At 50.4% G+C, this 16,798-nt stretch overlaps 1 protein-coding gene across 1 annotated transcript; it reads left to right on the top strand.

Moving 5' to 3' along the window:
• The first annotated feature begins 3,597 nt into the window (after positions 1-3,597).
• On the top strand, positions 3,598-8,885 carry POU4F2 (POU class 4 homeobox 2). The gene is made up of 2 exons (XM_089525723.1): positions 3,598-4,076; positions 5,394-8,885. Exons 1-2 carry the CDS (start codon positions 3,783-3,785, stop codon positions 6,405-6,407), a joined length of 1,308 nt encoding a protein of 435 aa, XP_089381849.1. The 5' UTR covers positions 3,598-3,782; the 3' UTR covers positions 6,408-8,885.
• Positions 8,886-16,798: the final 7,913 nt, after the last annotated feature.

Raw genomic sequence — 16,798 nt, 5'->3', positions numbered from 1 at the left:
GCATTTGCCCATAGTGCTGCTCCATGTCTCTCTTTCCTTTTTTAAACTATTATGAAAACTAATAAATTCGTCAAGCTGAATTAAGCATACAAATCAGATGAGGCATAACAGATTACAATTGAAGCGCGGTGTCCTCTCGAGTCTAAATGAAATTCCAATCTAATAATTCCTTCCTGCCGGGGCCATAATTTGTTTAGAGATGTTGCTCCACTCCTTTTCCAAGCGGCCGTTCGCCCAATAATTAAATGATACTCAAGCTTTTAACTTTGATTTATTTTCATTTCACTGAGCTGGCGACAGTGTGAGAGCTGATACAATGGAGATATATATATATATATATTCCTTGGAAATTACCCAGGCTGTCGGGTTTTTTTTGGGTGGTGGTGGTGTGTAAAATTAAAACACAAGAAAAGGGGGGGGGGGAGGTCTTCTTGCATCTAGTATGGAAATAAGTAATTCTATAACTTTAACATGTTCATGGATTTTTCCCCTTTTCTTTTAAAGAGATGAAATGCATCCATCATCATAAGTCTTGACAGAGTTGGGATTAGCATCCAGAATTTCGAAAGTGTGCCCACTTTATGGTCTCAGGTGGCACCCAAGATGCCAGGATGGAGGGCAGGAGATGGAGAGATGGGAGGGTTGGTTAGCCTCCTTTCTCTGAACATCTGGGGAACATCTTCCTTTCTCCTGGAAGCCTTGCATCCACGCAAACTGACCACAGGAGGACCATGAAGGAAGGAGATGGTGTGCGAGAGGGAAGGCTTGGTGCTCTGGCTGGCATGATGGAAAGCCACCCTCTTCAAAGTCTCAGGCTGGGCTTCCTTTAGTCTCCCGCCAACAGCCCAGCAATTCATCCCTTCCACCGAGGGGCCCTTCCTTCCTTCCTTCCTTCCTTCCTTCCTTCCTTCCTTCCTTCCCTCCCACCTTCCTTGTTTGCAGCAGCCATCCCTTAAGGACCACTGCGCAGGAAGACTGCAAAGAAAGGTGAGGGTGGCACTGAGAGAGGGGAGGGAGAGCTCACTCTGGAGAGGAGGAGGAGAAAAAGAGAAGGAAGAAGAGAAGAAAGAGGAGGAGGAGAAAGAGGAGGAGGAGGAGGAGGAGGAGGAGGAGGAGGAGGAGGAGGAGGAGGAGGAGGAGGAGGAGGAGGAGGAGGAGGAGGAGGGAGGAGGAGGAGGCGAAAAAGAGAAGGAAGAAGAGGAGAAGAAGAGGAAGAGAAGAAGAGGAGGAGGAGGACGAGGGAGGAGGAGGACGAGGAGGAGGAAGAGGAAGAAGACGAGGAGGAGAAGGAAGAGGAGGAGGAAGAGGAAGAACAGTAGAGGACGATAAGAAGGAAAAGGAGGAGGAAGAGGAGGACCCGCCATTCCCAGGAGTCCGTGCGACAGGTTAAAAACCAGAAGGGTCTTCTTCCAGCCCAACTCTTGGAGTGTTGTGTCTTTTGCGATGCACCTGCGCAGTGAAGTTTCCCTGGGCATCCTCCCCCCCCCCCCCCACCAACACAACACACAAGACTTTCATCCAGGGGGCTAAGGAATGAGAATACAAGTGAAAAGACTTTCACATTTCCCCAGAGACTGGGCAAGTCACACTCACTCAGCCTCAGGGGAAGATCATGGAAAACCTCCCCTGCACAAATCCGTCCATGCAAATCTCATGAGAGGCCGGGCCTAAATCGGCAACGGCTTGAAGGCACAAAACAACAGCAGCAACAACAACACAGCTCTTCAATTTATCTGTCCGCCTCGGAGAGCAAACCTTGCTCTGTTTTTGCCCCACCGAGGAGAACGAGGGCAACGTGGCGCTAGTGGTTTAAGCCTTTGGCTACAGTTCTGGAGGCCAGGGTTCGAGTCCCAGCTCGGCCATGAAACCCACTGGGTGACCTTGGACAAGTCACACTCTCTCAGCCTCAGGGGAAGGCAATGACAAGCCTCCTCTGAAGAAACCTGCCAAGAAAACCCAGGATTGGGTCGTATTAGAGTCGCCATAAGTCGGAAACGACAGCAGCAACAACAGCAGGCAACTGCCCAGAACAGGGCGGCTCACCGCGCAAAACAGCAAACACAACCGGGCTTCTTCACATACAGAGGCCGAGAAAAAGAGAAGAGAGAGACCAGTGCAGGGACTCCACCGAGTAGCATCTCTCTCTTCCTCCGTCTCTCCGAGGGCAACACCAAGGAAAGAGAGGCGAATTTCATAGAATCATAGAGTTGGAAGGGGTCCCAAGGATCATCCAGCCCAACCCCATTCTGCCATGCAGGAACTCTCAATCAAAGCATCCCCGACAGATGGCCATCCAGCCTTTGTTTAAAGACCTCCAAGGAGGGAGACTCCACCACTCTCTGAGGGACTGTGTTCCACTGAGGAACAGCTTTTAGTGTTAGGAAGGTCCTCATAAGGCATGACTTCCAAACCTTTCACCATCACCTTTCACCCCACAACAAACTCCAACTCCCAGAATTCCGTAGCCTTGAGCCAGAAAAGAGTTAAACCGGTGCCAAACCGGGTTCTTTCTTGCAGTGTGGGATGCAGCCTAGATCTGCCCTCGGTGGTGTCCCTGGATCTGGGGCGTGAGAGAGACCCACACAGAAGGGCCTATGGAGGTGTAAACACACACACAAACACACACCCATATCATTCCTCCCCCCCCCCCCACTGGAGCCGTTGCCTCCCACAGTCACGCGCTCTCCGCCAGGACGCATGCGCCGCCTCCCCAATCATCCCCCCCCCAAAGAAACCCAGATCCTCGCCTCCATCCAATGGGCGAAGAGCATCCGAAAAGCCAGGAGGAGGCAGGCGCTGCCAGCCCCGAGACTCCCAGGGCTTTCCCGGCAGAAGAGGCACCTGGCGGAGGAGGAGGAGGAGGAGGACAATAGAGGCGGCTCTCTGGGCAGGGCGAGCCGGGCTTTCCTTCTGGGCAGGGGCTCCGGCTGAGCAGCTGTAGCTGGCCTTGGCCTCCGGAGGGGCTTTCTGAGGGGGAGAGGAGCAGGAAGAGGAAGAGGAAGGAAGAGAGAGAGAGAGAGAGAGATAAGAAAGAGAGAGGAGGAGAAGGAAGGAAGGAAGGGAGAAAGGAGGAGGAGGAGGAGGAGGAGGAGGAGGAGGAGGAGGAGGAGGAGGAGGAGGAGGAGGAGGAGGAGGAAGAAAGGTACAGAGAAGGAGAGGAGGCGAAAAGAGAGAGGAGGAAGAGGAGGAGAAGGAAAGGCAGGGAGGAAGAAGAGGAGGAGGAGGAAAGAGAGGGGGAAAAGGGGAGGAAAGAGAGAGGAAGAAGAGGAGGAGAGGAAAGGCAGAGAAGAAGAGGAAGAGGTAAAGGAAGAGGAGGAGGGAAGGCGGGGGAAGAGGGAGGTGGGGCGGGGGAAGGGGAGCCAAGCCAAGCGAAGGCAGGGCCTCTCTCTCTCTCTCTCTCTCTCTCTCTCTTTCCCCTGAAGGGTCTGGGGCTCCTCCTGGGGCCAAGGCGGGGGGGCGGCGGCGGGGAAGGCGAGTGAAAAGGCGGCGTCGGGCGGCGTCGGGGCCACTCGGGCGGCGGAGAGCGGGAAGAAGAGGCGGCGGAGGCTGAGGCTGCCCCTCCGTCCAGGCGCCCGCTCTCCTCCCTCCGTCCCTCCGTCTCCTCGGAGCCCTCCTCCGGCGCAGCTGTGGCGGGAACGGCCGGAGCCCGAGCCCGAGCCGGCCCTTCTTTCCCTGCTGCGTCTCCCTTCCTGCGCTCCCCCTTTCCCCCCTGCTCTTCCTCCTCCTCTCCTCCTCCTGCCTTCTTCCTGGGGGGCTGCGGGGCCCCCGAGCCTCCCTCCAGGATGATGATGATGTCCCTGAGCAGCAAGCAGCCCTTCGCCTTGGCCCACGAGGCCAAGTACGCGCCCTGCCCCTCCTCGGCCGCCGCCCCCTCGGCCCCCTCGCCCGCCCTCCTCCTGGCCACCGCCGCCGGGGGCAACGGGGGCAACGGCCGCAACGGGGGCCTGGCCAGCCCCGCCAGCTCCAGCGCCGCCAGCTCCGCCAGCAACACCAGCTCCACCAGCAGCACCAGCACCAGCTCCAGCAGCAGCAGCAACAACGGCAGCAACAGCCGCACCTGCCTCCCCACGCCGCCGGTAGGTCCAGCCTTCCCCCGAGGAGAGAGCTGGGAGGCCGGGTGGGTTTTCCCTCCGGGGCCCTGGGTCTTTCTTCCGACGCCAGAGGCTGCGACTCCCGCCCCCGACCCGAGCCAGACCTCCCCGGGGTCCCCCGGCATTTGGATCAGGAGGCAGAGCGCCCTTTCCCCCTGCCCTGCTCCCTCGCCTCCCTCTCCTCCTCGTTCCTCCTTCCTCTCTTCCTCTTCCTCCTTTCATATCCCTTCCATTGGTAGCACTCTTTTCCCCCAAGTCTTTCTTCCACTCGCCCCTCTTCTGCTCTTCCTCTTTCCTTCCCCCACTTCCTTCTCTCTCACTCTCTCTCTCTCTCTCTCTGATTCCTCTTTCTCTTCCATAACTTCCTTATTACCTTCCCATCCGCTCTCCTTCGGCCACTTTCCTTGTCCTCCTCCCTTTCTATTTCTTTCCTTGCTTTCTTTCTCCTCCTTTCCCTTTCCATTACTCCACACACACCTCTCTCTCTTTCTCTTCCCTCTCTCCTTCCCACTACTCTTTCCCCCTTCTTCTCTCTCCTTCAGGCTTCACTTCCTTCTCAGTCTCTTTACTTCTCTCTCATTTCCCTCCCTTCCTTATCCCTTCCGTTTCCTGTTTTCTGCCTCCCCATTTCTTCCTCCGCCCCTTTCTTTCCTTCTTCCTTTCCTATATCTTCCTTCCCTTCTTTCATTTTTTCCTTGTGTTTCTTCCCTGCTTCTTCTTTACTCCTCCCTTTCTTTCCTCAATTCTTATTCTACCCGTTCCCCCCCCCCGCACTTCGCTACCCATCCATCCATCCTTCCCCTTCCTTTCTCTTTCTTTCTTTTCTTTTTCTCCCTTCCTCCTTTCCTTTCCTTTCCTTTCCTATCCTTTTCTTCCCTTCTCCATTCCTCCCCTCTTCCTTCCTTCCTTCCTTCTTTCCTTCACCCCTTCCTTCCTTCCTTCCTTCCTTCCCTTCCCTTCCTTCCTTCCTTCCTTCTCTTTCATCCTTTCTTTCTTTCCTTTCCTTTCCTCCTTTCCTTTATTCCTTTCTCCCATCCTCCCTCCCCCTTTCTTTTTCTTTCTTTCCTTCCTTCCCTCTTCCTTCCCTTTCCCCTTCTTTCCTTCTTTCTGCTTTCCTTTCCTTTCTCCATTATTCCTTCCTTCCATCCTCCCTCTCCCCTTCCTTCCTTCCTTCCTTCTTTCCCCTTCCCTTTGGGGATGGCCCCGGGAGGAGGGGGTCCTGGCTGAGGGAGCATGTCTTCTTCTTCTTCTTCTTCCCGCTCTTCCTCCTCCGCCTGCTCCTTCTTCTTCTCTCCCGCGCAGAGCAACATCTTCGGCGGCCTGGACGAGAGCCTGCTGGCGCGGGCGGAGGCGCTGGCGGCGGTGGACATCGTCTCCCCGGGCAAGAGCCACCCTCCCCCGCCGCACCCGGCCCCCCCTCCTCCGCCGCACCCGGGGCCGCACCACAGTCCCTTCAAGCCGGACGCCACCTACCACACCATGAACACCATCCCCTGCACCTCGGCCGCCGCCTCCTCCTCCTCGGTGCCCATCTCGCACCCCTCGGCGCTCTCGGGCTCCCACCCGCACCCGCACCACCACCACCACCATCACCACCACCCCCATCATCCCCACCACCACCACCACCACCAGCCCCACCAGGCGCTGGAAGGGGAGCTGCTGGAGCACCTGACGCCGGGGCTGGGGCTGGGGGCGCTGACGGGGCCCGACGGCTCGGTGGTCTCCACGGGGGCGGGCCACGGGGCTCACCTGGGGCCCGGCATGAACCCCATGCACCCGGCGGCCCTGGGCATGGCCCACGCCTTGCCCTCCTCGCACCTGGGATGCCTCAGCGACGTGGAGGCCGACCCCCGCGACCTGGAGGCCTTCGCCGAGCGGTTCAAGCAGCGGCGGATCAAGCTGGGGGTGACCCAGGCCGACGTGGGCTCGGCGCTGGCCAACCTGAAGATCCCCGGCGTGGGCTCCTTGAGCCAGAGCACCATCTGCCGCTTCGAGTCGCTGACCCTGTCGCACAACAACATGATCGCCCTGAAGCCCATCCTGCAGGCCTGGCTGGAGGAGGCCGAGAAGTCCCACCGGGAGAAGCTGACCAAGCCCGAGCTCTTCAACGGCGCCGAGAAGAAGCGGAAGCGCACCTCCATCGCCGCCCCCGAGAAGCGGTCCCTGGAGGCCTACTTCGCCATCCAGCCCCGGCCCTCCTCCGAGAAGATCGCCGCCATCGCCGAGAAGCTGGACCTCAAGAAGAACGTCGTCCGGGTCTGGTTCTGCAACCAGAGGCAGAAGCAGAAGCGGATGAAATACTCCGCCGGGATTTAAAAACTCTTTCAGAGACAAGAAAAAATCCAATCAGCCTTCAAAGATGAGAAGAAGAACCATCATCACCATCATCCTCACAATGCTTCTTCCTTTCAAAGCATCAAGATAGTCTAAAGTCACAGTCAAAGGACTTCTCTTTCCCCTTTGCAGGGACTGCCATAGAAGAAACGTCCCCCCAAAATAGACAGCATCCGACAAAAAGACTGCTTCGGAGGAGAAGGAAAGCCTCCGACACCAAGAAAGTCTAAAGTCACATTCAAAGGACTTCTCTCCCTCTTTGCAGGGGCTGCCATGGAAGAAAATTCACAGATCTTTCTGTTTGCGGGGGATGCTAAAGGGGAAAAATATTCAAGGGTCTAGAAGACGCTTTTCTTTCTCTCTTCAGGGGCTGCCAAAAAAGAAACCAAGAAAGCACCCGACAGAATAGAGGCAGAGAGACTGCTTCGGAGGGAGAAGTTGGAAACCAACCCTCCAAATAAAAGTTTGTCACCAAGAAGCTAAAGTCAGATTCAAGGACCTAGAAGTCTCTTCTCTTTCCCTTTGCAGGGACTGCCATAGGAAAAGACAAGACTTTTCCACCCAAAAAAGAGAGAAAAGCGGCAGAGAGACTGCTTCGGAGGGAGAAAGAAAGCCTCCAACTGAGAGAAAGTTTGGCAGCAAAGAGGTAAAAAGTCAAATTCAAGGACCTAGGAGACTCTTCTCTTTCCCTTCGCAGGAGCTGCCATAGAAGAAACGTTAAGAAAAAGAAAGCACCCGACAGAAGGAGGCATCAAAGATTGTGTGAAAGCAGATAAGAAAACTCTGGACGCCAGGAATAAACTCTTCTGGAACATGGCCGCAGTGACCGAAAAAGCCGGCTTTGAAAGCCTTCGACTTCACAGCTAAGAAACCTGTTCATTTAAATAATAGTAATAATGATGATGACAATACTAATGGGGGGACTGAAGACGTGACCAAGTAAGAGTCGTGGTTTTTTTATTCTTAAAGGTAACATTTAAAACAAAGAAAAGGTACTCTTTGCAACTATTTTTAATGGTGATGATTAACTGGTTAGAAAGACTGAGAGACTTGAGAGGTGAAAGCTATGAGAGAGAAAGAGAGGCATCTCGGAGTATTTTGATTTTTTTTAAAGAGGAAACAAATAAGGAGGCAGGTTTTCTGCGGGTATAAATATATAAATATATATATATTTTTCTGTGGTTATTCTCCGTTGGTTTCCTTCTCTGGAAAAGAGAAGCGTGGAAAAGGATGGGTGGGGGGAAGAAAGGGACGACGACTATTTCTCCTGCTGTGCTCCTGGATCTTTTAAGAGCTGTTATTTCGATTAATACTGCCAAACTTGTAAATTATTAATTTTAATCTCTCTAGCGACTTCTTCCTTTTGTGCCCATCCTAATTAATCGGTTCAATTCATCAAAGTCTGGATCAAAAAGTCAAAAGAGATTGGGGAGGGGAAAAGAAAAGAAGAGCCGGGTTGGTGTAAATTGATTAATTTTATGTTTATGAACTCGAACCTCTGTTTATTTATTATTATCATTTCCCCCCCTCTATTAAGTATTTATGATTATGATTAAGGCAAAAAAACCACCCCTCTCTTTCCCTTTTGGACCTTTGTATATTGTCCCTTGGACTGAAAAGCTTGAATTGAAAAGCATTTCTTCTTTCTGTAAGGCGTTCTTCTCACTCTTATCGTGGCTGCTGTCCTGCTGTTGTTTGTGTAGACTGACTCACTTGTCCGAGAGAGCTATTTGTTGACTGCGTTACATATTTAATGGGGGTTTCCCTCCTTGGGAAAAAGAAAAAGCACAAGACTTAAGGAGGGGACTTAAAGCTTGGTGGCTTTTTTTAGACTTCCTTTAACCCGAGTCCTGTCTGCCCCTATAGATTTCAGCCCTGTTTCCGACTCTCCCTTCTTTCCTTTTGACTGCAACCGATTTGCATTGTTTTTTCGGAGGTTTTCTTTATAAGCTACATGTTAAGGAGAGCCTACATTATAGCCTATATGTGAAGCAGAGGAAGGGAAAAACTAAACAAATAAGAGGGGGAAAGAGAGAGAGAGAGATAGAAAAGATGACAGAGACTGAGAAAGAGAGAACGAACATATTAATCCACATTGATCGGTTTAATTCTTTGGGAACAAACTCCCCCCTTTTTCCAAAGCTCCTTAGGTTGCTGCGTTGTAAATAATTCATCCCAGAACCGAGGCACACACAAACACACACACACACACATAGTTATATTCTTACAGAGTTTTCGCTGTATTTGCTGTTTCTGTTCGAAGTCTTGACTTCTGTACATGACGATGATTCCTTGAGGTTTTCGTTTGTTTGGGGGTTTTTTTGTTAAAAGAAAAGTTTATTTATGATGGTAACGTGTTGGTTGATTTAAACTGTTGTCCGACTGTCTTTCATTAAAAAGAAAAACAATACAGATTTTAACGTTTTATGGACAAAAGGAATGCTTCTTTCTCAGGTTGCTTTGTTGGGTTCGCCTCTTGCTAAAGGCTCTGCTGTTGGATTTGAATGTGTGTGTTTGTGTATGTGTGGACATATATATGTGTGTGTGTGTGTGTGTATACGTGTGTACTGTATGTTTGTGTGATACACACACACACATACACATATATATTAAGAGACAAAACCTGCAATCTCAAAATGCCCTCGTTTAGAAACAGGTTTCGCTGGGATCCTTGGGATTTACTTCCAAGTCATTTCTTTTTAATTCGGTGAATCAATGGAGGAAGGCTAGGGCTCTGTTTTGTTAGACGCCGCCCGTAAATAATCAGTCCTTTGTCATTACTCGATCAGACCCTTTCCCTGGGATCCCAAACTCTTGGCCTTTCAAAATGGGGGAGAGGAGGAGTGTCCCTAGATTTGTGCTTCTGGCGTTATTTGCTGGACCGCAACAAGGGCGGCATTGCTTCCCTTTTGTGTGCCTTGTGAGTGACATCCCCCACAAGACACCCACATACACACCAAGGGCTGGGTCCTATGGCCTGAGATAGCCTAAACTGCAATTCAACTGCAGGAATAATCCAGTCTGAGACCGCTTTAACTGCCCTGGCTCAATGCCAGGAACTGTAGTTTTGTGAGACATTCAGCCTTCTCTGTCAGAGAGAGCTCTGGGGCCACAACAAACTACAATCCCCAGGATTCCATAGCACTGAGCCAGGGCAGTTAAAGCGGTTTCAAACTGGATTATTTCTGCAGTGCGTTTTGGACCAAAATGGATCTCAAGAGTTTGGGGCAGCTTAAGATCAAGAACCGGGGTAAAAAAGAGGGGAAAGTGGGGCAAAAAGTCCTGTCCTTTTGCTTGTCCTCATTTCCTAGTTTATTTAAAGCGGCTGCAAAGATAGTCGAAGATTAAAAAAAATCACAGCCATAAATAGGTTTAAGGTTATAATAATAAATAGGTTTAAGGTTAGAGCAGCCTCTGCAGAGGAACCTCTAACCTTAAACCTATTTATTATACTATGTTTATGATCTTAACAGACCAGCCTGAAGATTAAATTAAAACAACCCTCTGTAATTGTCCACATTGCAGTCTAACTCCCTTTAGCAGCGACACACTGCAACTGAGTCAGGATCAAGGGGTTAGAAGAAGGCAAAGCTGCCTCCAAATGCATTTATGCGAACAGTCCTTTCTGCCCCTAACTTGGAGGGAGATGTAGTCCTAGCAGACAAACGAGGATGCCCCAAGGAAAGAGCTGTGAAGAGGGGTTTCTTCTCTTCCCCCAAAGTGCTCCTGTGCCTCCCCTTGTGTTTAATAAGCGCTCGCGAATTGCCCCGGATCAAGAGCTGAATTAAAACGATGCTCTGCGATCAAAAGGCAGCCCTGGAGGAGTTATATATAAACACCCCGCAGAACTGAGCTCCCTTTCTTTCTTTCTTGGCTGGGAAGAACCAGCAGCCCCCCCCCCATAGAAAGGGGGATTTCTCCTATAGTCTGCCTTTTTAAAAGGATGAAACCAAGGTGTGCAAAGGGACAACCTGGTTTCTTGCCCAAGGAGTTGAGATCTTTGATGGAGTGAGTCTGGGAGGAGAGAGGTATTGGAGGGTGGGATATACCTTGATATACCTTGGTTTAATCCCAAAAGAAGCAGAACTGAGCCCTTGTTTTGTTTCCCTTAAAATCCCTCCATAGAAGAATATATATATATATATATATATATACACATACACACACACACACACACACACACACACACATATATGGGGGAGACTGGGAGACGAGGTATTGGGGGTGGGGTGGATTGTATTCTGGGATATATATATTATTCTGGGAATATTTATCACAGAATAAAATCCACCCCACCCCACCCCCTCAATACGTCTTCTCCCAGACTCCCCCTTAGAAGAATACACACACACACACACACACACACACACTTCTAAGGGGGGATTTTAAAGGAAATAAAACAAGGGCTTACTTCGGCCTCTTTTAAGGTTAAACCAAGATATATAAATGGCTAGCCTTGTTGCCCATGGACTTAAGGTCTTTTATGCGAGTCAGAGAGGAAAGGTATTTTTTTTTTGGGGGGGGGGGTGTTGGATTTTGTTCTGGGACATTTCTTTTCCTAAAGGGGAATTTTAAGGAAAAATAGGAGGGCTGCATCCTGCCTCTTTTAGGGTCAGACCAAGGTATATAAATTAATAACCTTGTTGCCCAAGGAGTTAAGTTCTTTGATGCATTGAGCTTGGGAGAAGAGGTACTGGGTGGTAGTGGACTTTATTCTGGGATGTGTGTGTGTGTTTGCGTGATGTATATATATGTGTGTGTGTGTATAAATATATATATTATGTGTATGTATGTGTATATATATTGTGTGTGTATATATGTATGCCTGTGTGTGTATGTATATGTATATAAATGTGTGTGTATGTACAGTATATATATATGTATGTGTGCATATGTATATGTGTGTGTGTATATATATATTGTGTATGTATATGTATTGGTGTGTGTGTGTGTGTGTGTTGTGTATGTGTGTAGTGAGGGAGTATTTTAAGGAAAATAAAACGAGGGCTACATCCTGCCTCTTTTAGGATCAAACCAAGGTATATAAGTGAGAGGCAGAGTTGATCAAGGAATTAAGATCTTTGATGCAGTGAGTCCGGGAGGATTGAAGTAGCGGTGTTTTGTTTTTCCTGGGATAATGTGTGTGTGTGTGTGTGTGTTTCTAATTCTGTATAGACAGTCCCTGTCATCCTGGAGCCTATCACTAGCCCTGTCTGGGCGATTGCAAAGAGGGGATGGCCATAAGTTTTTTGGCCTCTCCCTTTGCACTTTGTTCCTCCCAGCCTTCGCTTTTGGGGGCTGAGATTGCCATTGCAAGCCGGCAGGGCTTTCAGGACCAAGGAGAGCTCCCTGGATCTCTGCCTCTCTCTCTCTCTCTCTCTCTCTGCCTCTCAGTTCAATCTTGCCAGTTTGCCAGAGGCTCTCTCTCCTCTTCCCTCCTGTGAGAGAGAAGAGAGAGAATGAGAAAGACCGAGGGAGAAAGAGGAGGAGAGATCTGCGGAGGGGGCTGGGTAGGTGGGGGAAAGGGAGATGGATGTGGCAGGTTTTTGCTATAGGGACTCCCACAAACTAAACGAAACCTCGTTTGATCTCAGAGGAAGAGGCTGCACCTGCGAAGCTGCTACTACAAATACGTTTAAGAAAGCAAAATCTGAAGGGAAGAATCTTTTTTAAAAAGGGACTCTACATAAGGCAAGGAAAGCACAAAACCCCTATGGATAAATCCAATGGGTTGACAAGGAAAGAAACCTCCCCCCCCCGCCCCCAGCTAAAAGAAGGATGCCTCAGATGACAATGGTGCCATTTCCAAGTATCTTTCTTTTAGCTCGGGTGAGGAAAAGGCCTTGTGGGTTGAAAGTATGTAGTCTTCCTCTGCTTTTGTTCAGAGGTGGCGAGCCACAAAGTCAAAGGGAAGCCCTACTAGAAGAAGGGATTCACAGCCCCCCTCCTTTCCCAGTTACTTTGCAAATGCAGATTCATTGTTTGATAAACTGCAGATGATGAAGGCAAAGGAGAAGTTGCTGAGCCACACACACATGCTTGGTTTTCTAAAAGCGCATCTGACACTGAAAGGAAGGAAAGGTCAATCGATTCTATTTAGTGCCCCCATTAAGACCCACCTGCTTCTCCTAAGATTGTTTTGGAAGCATTTGAAAGAGCCAAGAAGGAATAACAGGAAACCTTGGTATCACTGGGTCCTTCCAGCCTATTCTCTTTCATTTAAATCAGAATGGGGGGGGGGGGGGAGACTTTACTGTGGTCCCTTTCCTGACCCCCCCCCCACTAATTTTTGTTCAGATCTGGAGGTATGGGGAGAATATGGTGAGGGAAATCTCCTTCCACACACCTTTCCCCTTCCTTCTTCTTTTGGATTAAATGCTTCAGGAGTTTATTGTAGCGTTGTTTCTGTCATCTGTTTGGTTTCTCCCTTCCCCAAACTAGTCAACCCCCCCAGAGACACATGGGGGGGGGGAATGGTGTTCAGGAGACCCCCAACTTTCAGGAAGAATAGGCAACAACTAAATTTCATGGATACATTTCTGGCGGAAGGACGAGAGACTGATGTCGGGATGCGGCGACAGTCGCATTAGTGTGTCTCCACGCAGCCTTTCATGTCTTGAAGAGAAACCCCTTTGAGAGGAGAGCAAGGGTCACCCTAATATAGTAACTACCGATTAATGCAGATTTGAGGGCTCAGGGAGCAGACAGGGAGCCTGGTTTAGAAGAAGGTAGTTCAGTTGGAGATGCTGTTTAGGCACAGCAGCATGGTGCATGTCTATTCAAAGGCAAGTCTAGTTGACTTCAATGGGACTTAGTGGTGGCGAGGATGGTAGCCCTAGCAAATCCTTAAAAAAGGCCCCGTATTTCACTGAGGATAGATCCACACTGGAGAACTAATCCGGTTTGACACCACTTTGACTGCCCTGGCTCCATGCTCTGGCGCCACAACCAACTCCCATTCCCACAATTCCAGAGCATGGAGCTAGGACAGTCAAAGTGGTGTCAAACCGGATTAGTTCTCCAGTGCGGATGCAACGTAAGAGCTCACATCTCTTCCTCACTTTTTTATGGAATGGAGACTTGGATCTTGCTGATGAACCTTGTGAGAAGTTTAGGTTTGGGCCTGATTCATACTTGCTGCTGAGGGCAGTGGAGGAAGAGGAAGAAGAGGAGGAGGAGGAGGAGGAAGAGGAAGGACGGCCTCCTGCTTCTCCCAAGAGGAAGGAGTCTTGTGGAAACCCTGGGATCTGAAGCCAGGATGCGTCCCTGGTCCTGCGACTGAGCCCCGAAGAACGCAGCCCAGGGCCCTCCCGCTCCCTCTCGGCCCCACTTGAAGGAGCCAGCCATTCACTTACAGGCCGTTCTTCCGAGGGGGCGAATTAATAAGCGACGCGGAGGATGATTAAATCCAGATAATTACACGGAATCAGTAAGTAATCATTCGTTATCTCAGCTAATGACTGCGGGTCAGCCGAGAGCCGGCATGCGAAAGCCTCCTCGGGAATTGGTGCGAGGAGGGAGGGAGGGAGGGAGGGAGGGGAAGGGGGTTCAAGGGGAGGAAGCGGAGGAAGTGGGGAATAGGAAGGGAAGGGAGGGAAGGAGGAAGGGAAGGAAAGGAAGGGAAGAAGGAAGGAAGGAAGGAAGGAAGGAAGGAAGGAAGGAGAGAGGGAGGAAGCAAAGAGAGGGGGAGGAAAAGAAGAAAAGGGAAGGGAGGGAGGAAGAGAAGAAGGAAGGAAGGAAGGGAAAGAAGGAAGGGGGAAGAGATGGGAGGAAGGAAGGAAGGAAGGAAGGAAGGAAGGAAGGAAGGGGGAGGAAGGGGAGGGAGGGAGGGGGAAGGAAGGAAGGAAGCAGGGAGGGAGCGAGGGAAAGAGGGAAGGGAAGGGAAGGGAAGGGAAGGGAAGGGAAGGAAGGAAAGAAGGAAGGGTGGGTCTGATCGTGATTTGGCCTTTCTAAACTAGATCTCTCTGTGTCCCTTCTCTAAAGCCCCGACCTTCTCTCCCTCCCTCCCTCTCTTCCTGGGGGGGGGGGCAGGTGGGGGTGTGGGCCCTTGAGCCCCATCCCCAAAGGGCCCGGAGAGAGGGCCTGGGCTTCCCTGGCTGGGAAAGGGCCGGGAGGGAGGCTTCCTTCGGAGCGGCTGCCTCGCCCGGAGCAATGGGGGGAAGATCCCTCCTCTCCTCTCTTCTACTCCCTTGGCTTTTCTTTTATTCCCAGGGATCTCTTTCCCTCTTCCGTCCATCTCTGTTGAGTCCTTGCTGCATGTCACAGCAACGGTTAATCCCCGCTTGGAGAAAGGGGGAAGCCCCAGCTTTTCTTTTCTGTCCTTTTCATTCCCTCCCTCCTCCTCCTCCTCTGCTTGTAATGAGGGGGCCAGCCTCCCTCACTCCCTCCCTCCCTCTGCCTTGCTGGAGCCTGGGCTGATAATTAAACATTAATGAAGGCGGGGAGGAGAGGGGCTGCGCCTGGGGACCCGCGGAGAGAGAATATTTTAACTGTACAGTTACACCGAGAGTCTGGCTTCAAAGACGTGACTGCTTTTAATCTCGAATTAGACAAACCACAGACCCGCAATGGAAGATTAGGCACCTTTTCGGGGGCCTTTTTCCTTCCTGGAAGGGTTTTCCTTCTCTCTCTGGCCCAGCAATAAACACACAAACACCCCCATTGCAATGGCTTTCCTAGAATGCTGCTGCTTTTGGGTTTCTTCTTCCTCCTCCTCCTCTTCCTTTTCTTCTTTTTCTTCTTCCTCCTCCCCCCTTAAATGGGGTTAATGCAATATTAATCTGTTGTGGCTGTTGTCAAAGTGTGGAGGGTCTTTCCAGGAACAAATCGATGGCATGAGGCTGAGGAATGGAAGAAGAGCGGGAAAAAACACACGCACAACTTCTTATCTTTGCGATGGATGCGTTGTTTCCTTGGTTTCCCCCTCTCCTCCTGCAAAGGCCTGCCAAGGTTTGGGTGAGTTGTGTTTGTGTTGCCTTGACAAGACGCCTTTTCTCCCTGTTAGGGAAGAGATGTATTCTTTATATCAAAACCAGACATGCCAGGGCAGTCAAAACGGTCTCAGACTGGATTATTTCTGCAGTGTGTTTGGGGCCGATTCCTCCCCGACATCACTAACAGCCCCATTGCCACCGATCTCCCTCTAGAGCAGTGGTCCCCAAACTTTGCTCTTTAAGGGGTTTTGGACTTCAGCTCCCAGAATCCCAGACTATTGGCCAACATGGCTGAGGCTTCTGGGAGCTGAAGTCCAAAATCTAGGCCACTGCTCCAGTAGGACCAAGGAAGGTCCCTCCAGCAGAGTCTCTGGTCTTTCCACTTTCCAAATCGCTCATCCAGAATTGAGGGCCATTTCCAGCCCGTTGTGTTTCAAGCATCGCGGCTCTTTCCATTCTAATAGGGCTTCAGCCTTTTCCTCCCAGCAAATGCTCCAGAAAGCTCAGCACATCCATTATTCCTTTCAAATAAAATAAAATAAAAAGAATAAAACCACCAAAACAAAACCTGGAGAAGTGAAAGGAAGCTTCCTCGCTGGATGGTTTCATTTCCATTACCAATCCTGGAAATAATCTTTGCCCCACTTTTTTTGTTGTTCCACTTTTCAGCTTTTGGGATTCCTAAATATACTCCCCGAAGGAAAATTCTGCATCTTGGTGGTGGATGACTTTTGTATCTCAAGGGCTGCAGAAATAATGCAGGTTGACGTCGCTTTAACTGCCACGGTTCAAGGCTATGGGACTCTGGAAATTGCAGTTTGTTGGGGCACCAGAGCGGAGCCACAACAAACTACAGATTCCAGAATTCCATAGCCGAGCCTTAAAGCAGTGTCAAACTAGGTTAATTCTGCAGTGCGGATGCACCGGCAACCCTATCCTGAATAAATCTTATGATAGGATTGTGTGAGTCGGAGTCCCACACGCCAACAAGAAGGTTAGATTGAAATATAGTCCCAAGGGTGGTCCCAATGAGCAGAGATTAAAACCTGGCCTTTTCTAATCCTGGCCTCACAAGCTTTCGACTCCTTTGGGAAGAGGGATGCAATGGTCTCTTGGAGATGCCAGCCACAGATGCTGGCGAAACGTCAGGAATAAACTCTTCTAGAACATGGCCACATAGCCCAAAAAACCTACAAAAAACTATGGATGCCGGGCATGAAAGCCTTTGACTTTCCTAATTTACCTTCTTGGTTAACAGATTCCCTTGAGAGAGGTCCTGAGCCACCAATTCACGTTCAAGAAGATCGAGTCTACTACCTTTTTAATGGATGGAAAACCAAGGAAATCTTACCCTCTGATGAGATCCTGCAACACCTGAACGCTCTCTCTCAAGAGAAGGTAATCTACTTCTTCCCTCTCCTCTCTCCAGCAGCAACACAG

This window comes from Sceloporus occidentalis, unplaced genomic scaffold, assembly GCF_023333645.1.
Source record: "Sceloporus occidentalis isolate IW3139 unplaced genomic scaffold, rSceOcc1.0.p SCAF_5, whole genome shotgun sequence".
In the NCBI taxonomy this organism is placed as follows: Eukaryota; Metazoa; Chordata; class Lepidosauria; order Squamata; family Phrynosomatidae; genus Sceloporus; species Sceloporus occidentalis.
Note: the sequence above shows the minus strand (reverse complement) of the source record. Positions and strands in the feature narration are given on the sequence as shown.

Excerpts from the sequence above, each read along its gene's own strand:
- POU4F2 (XM_089525723.1), top strand. The coding sequence starts at position 3,783 with ATGATGATGATGTCCCTGAGCAGCAAGCAGCCCTTCGCCTTGGCCCAC. Across the intron at positions 4,077-5,393 it reads CCTGCCTCCCCACGCCGCCG|AGCAACATCTTCGGCGGCCT; the intron begins GTAGGTCCAGCC and ends TCTCCCGCGCAG.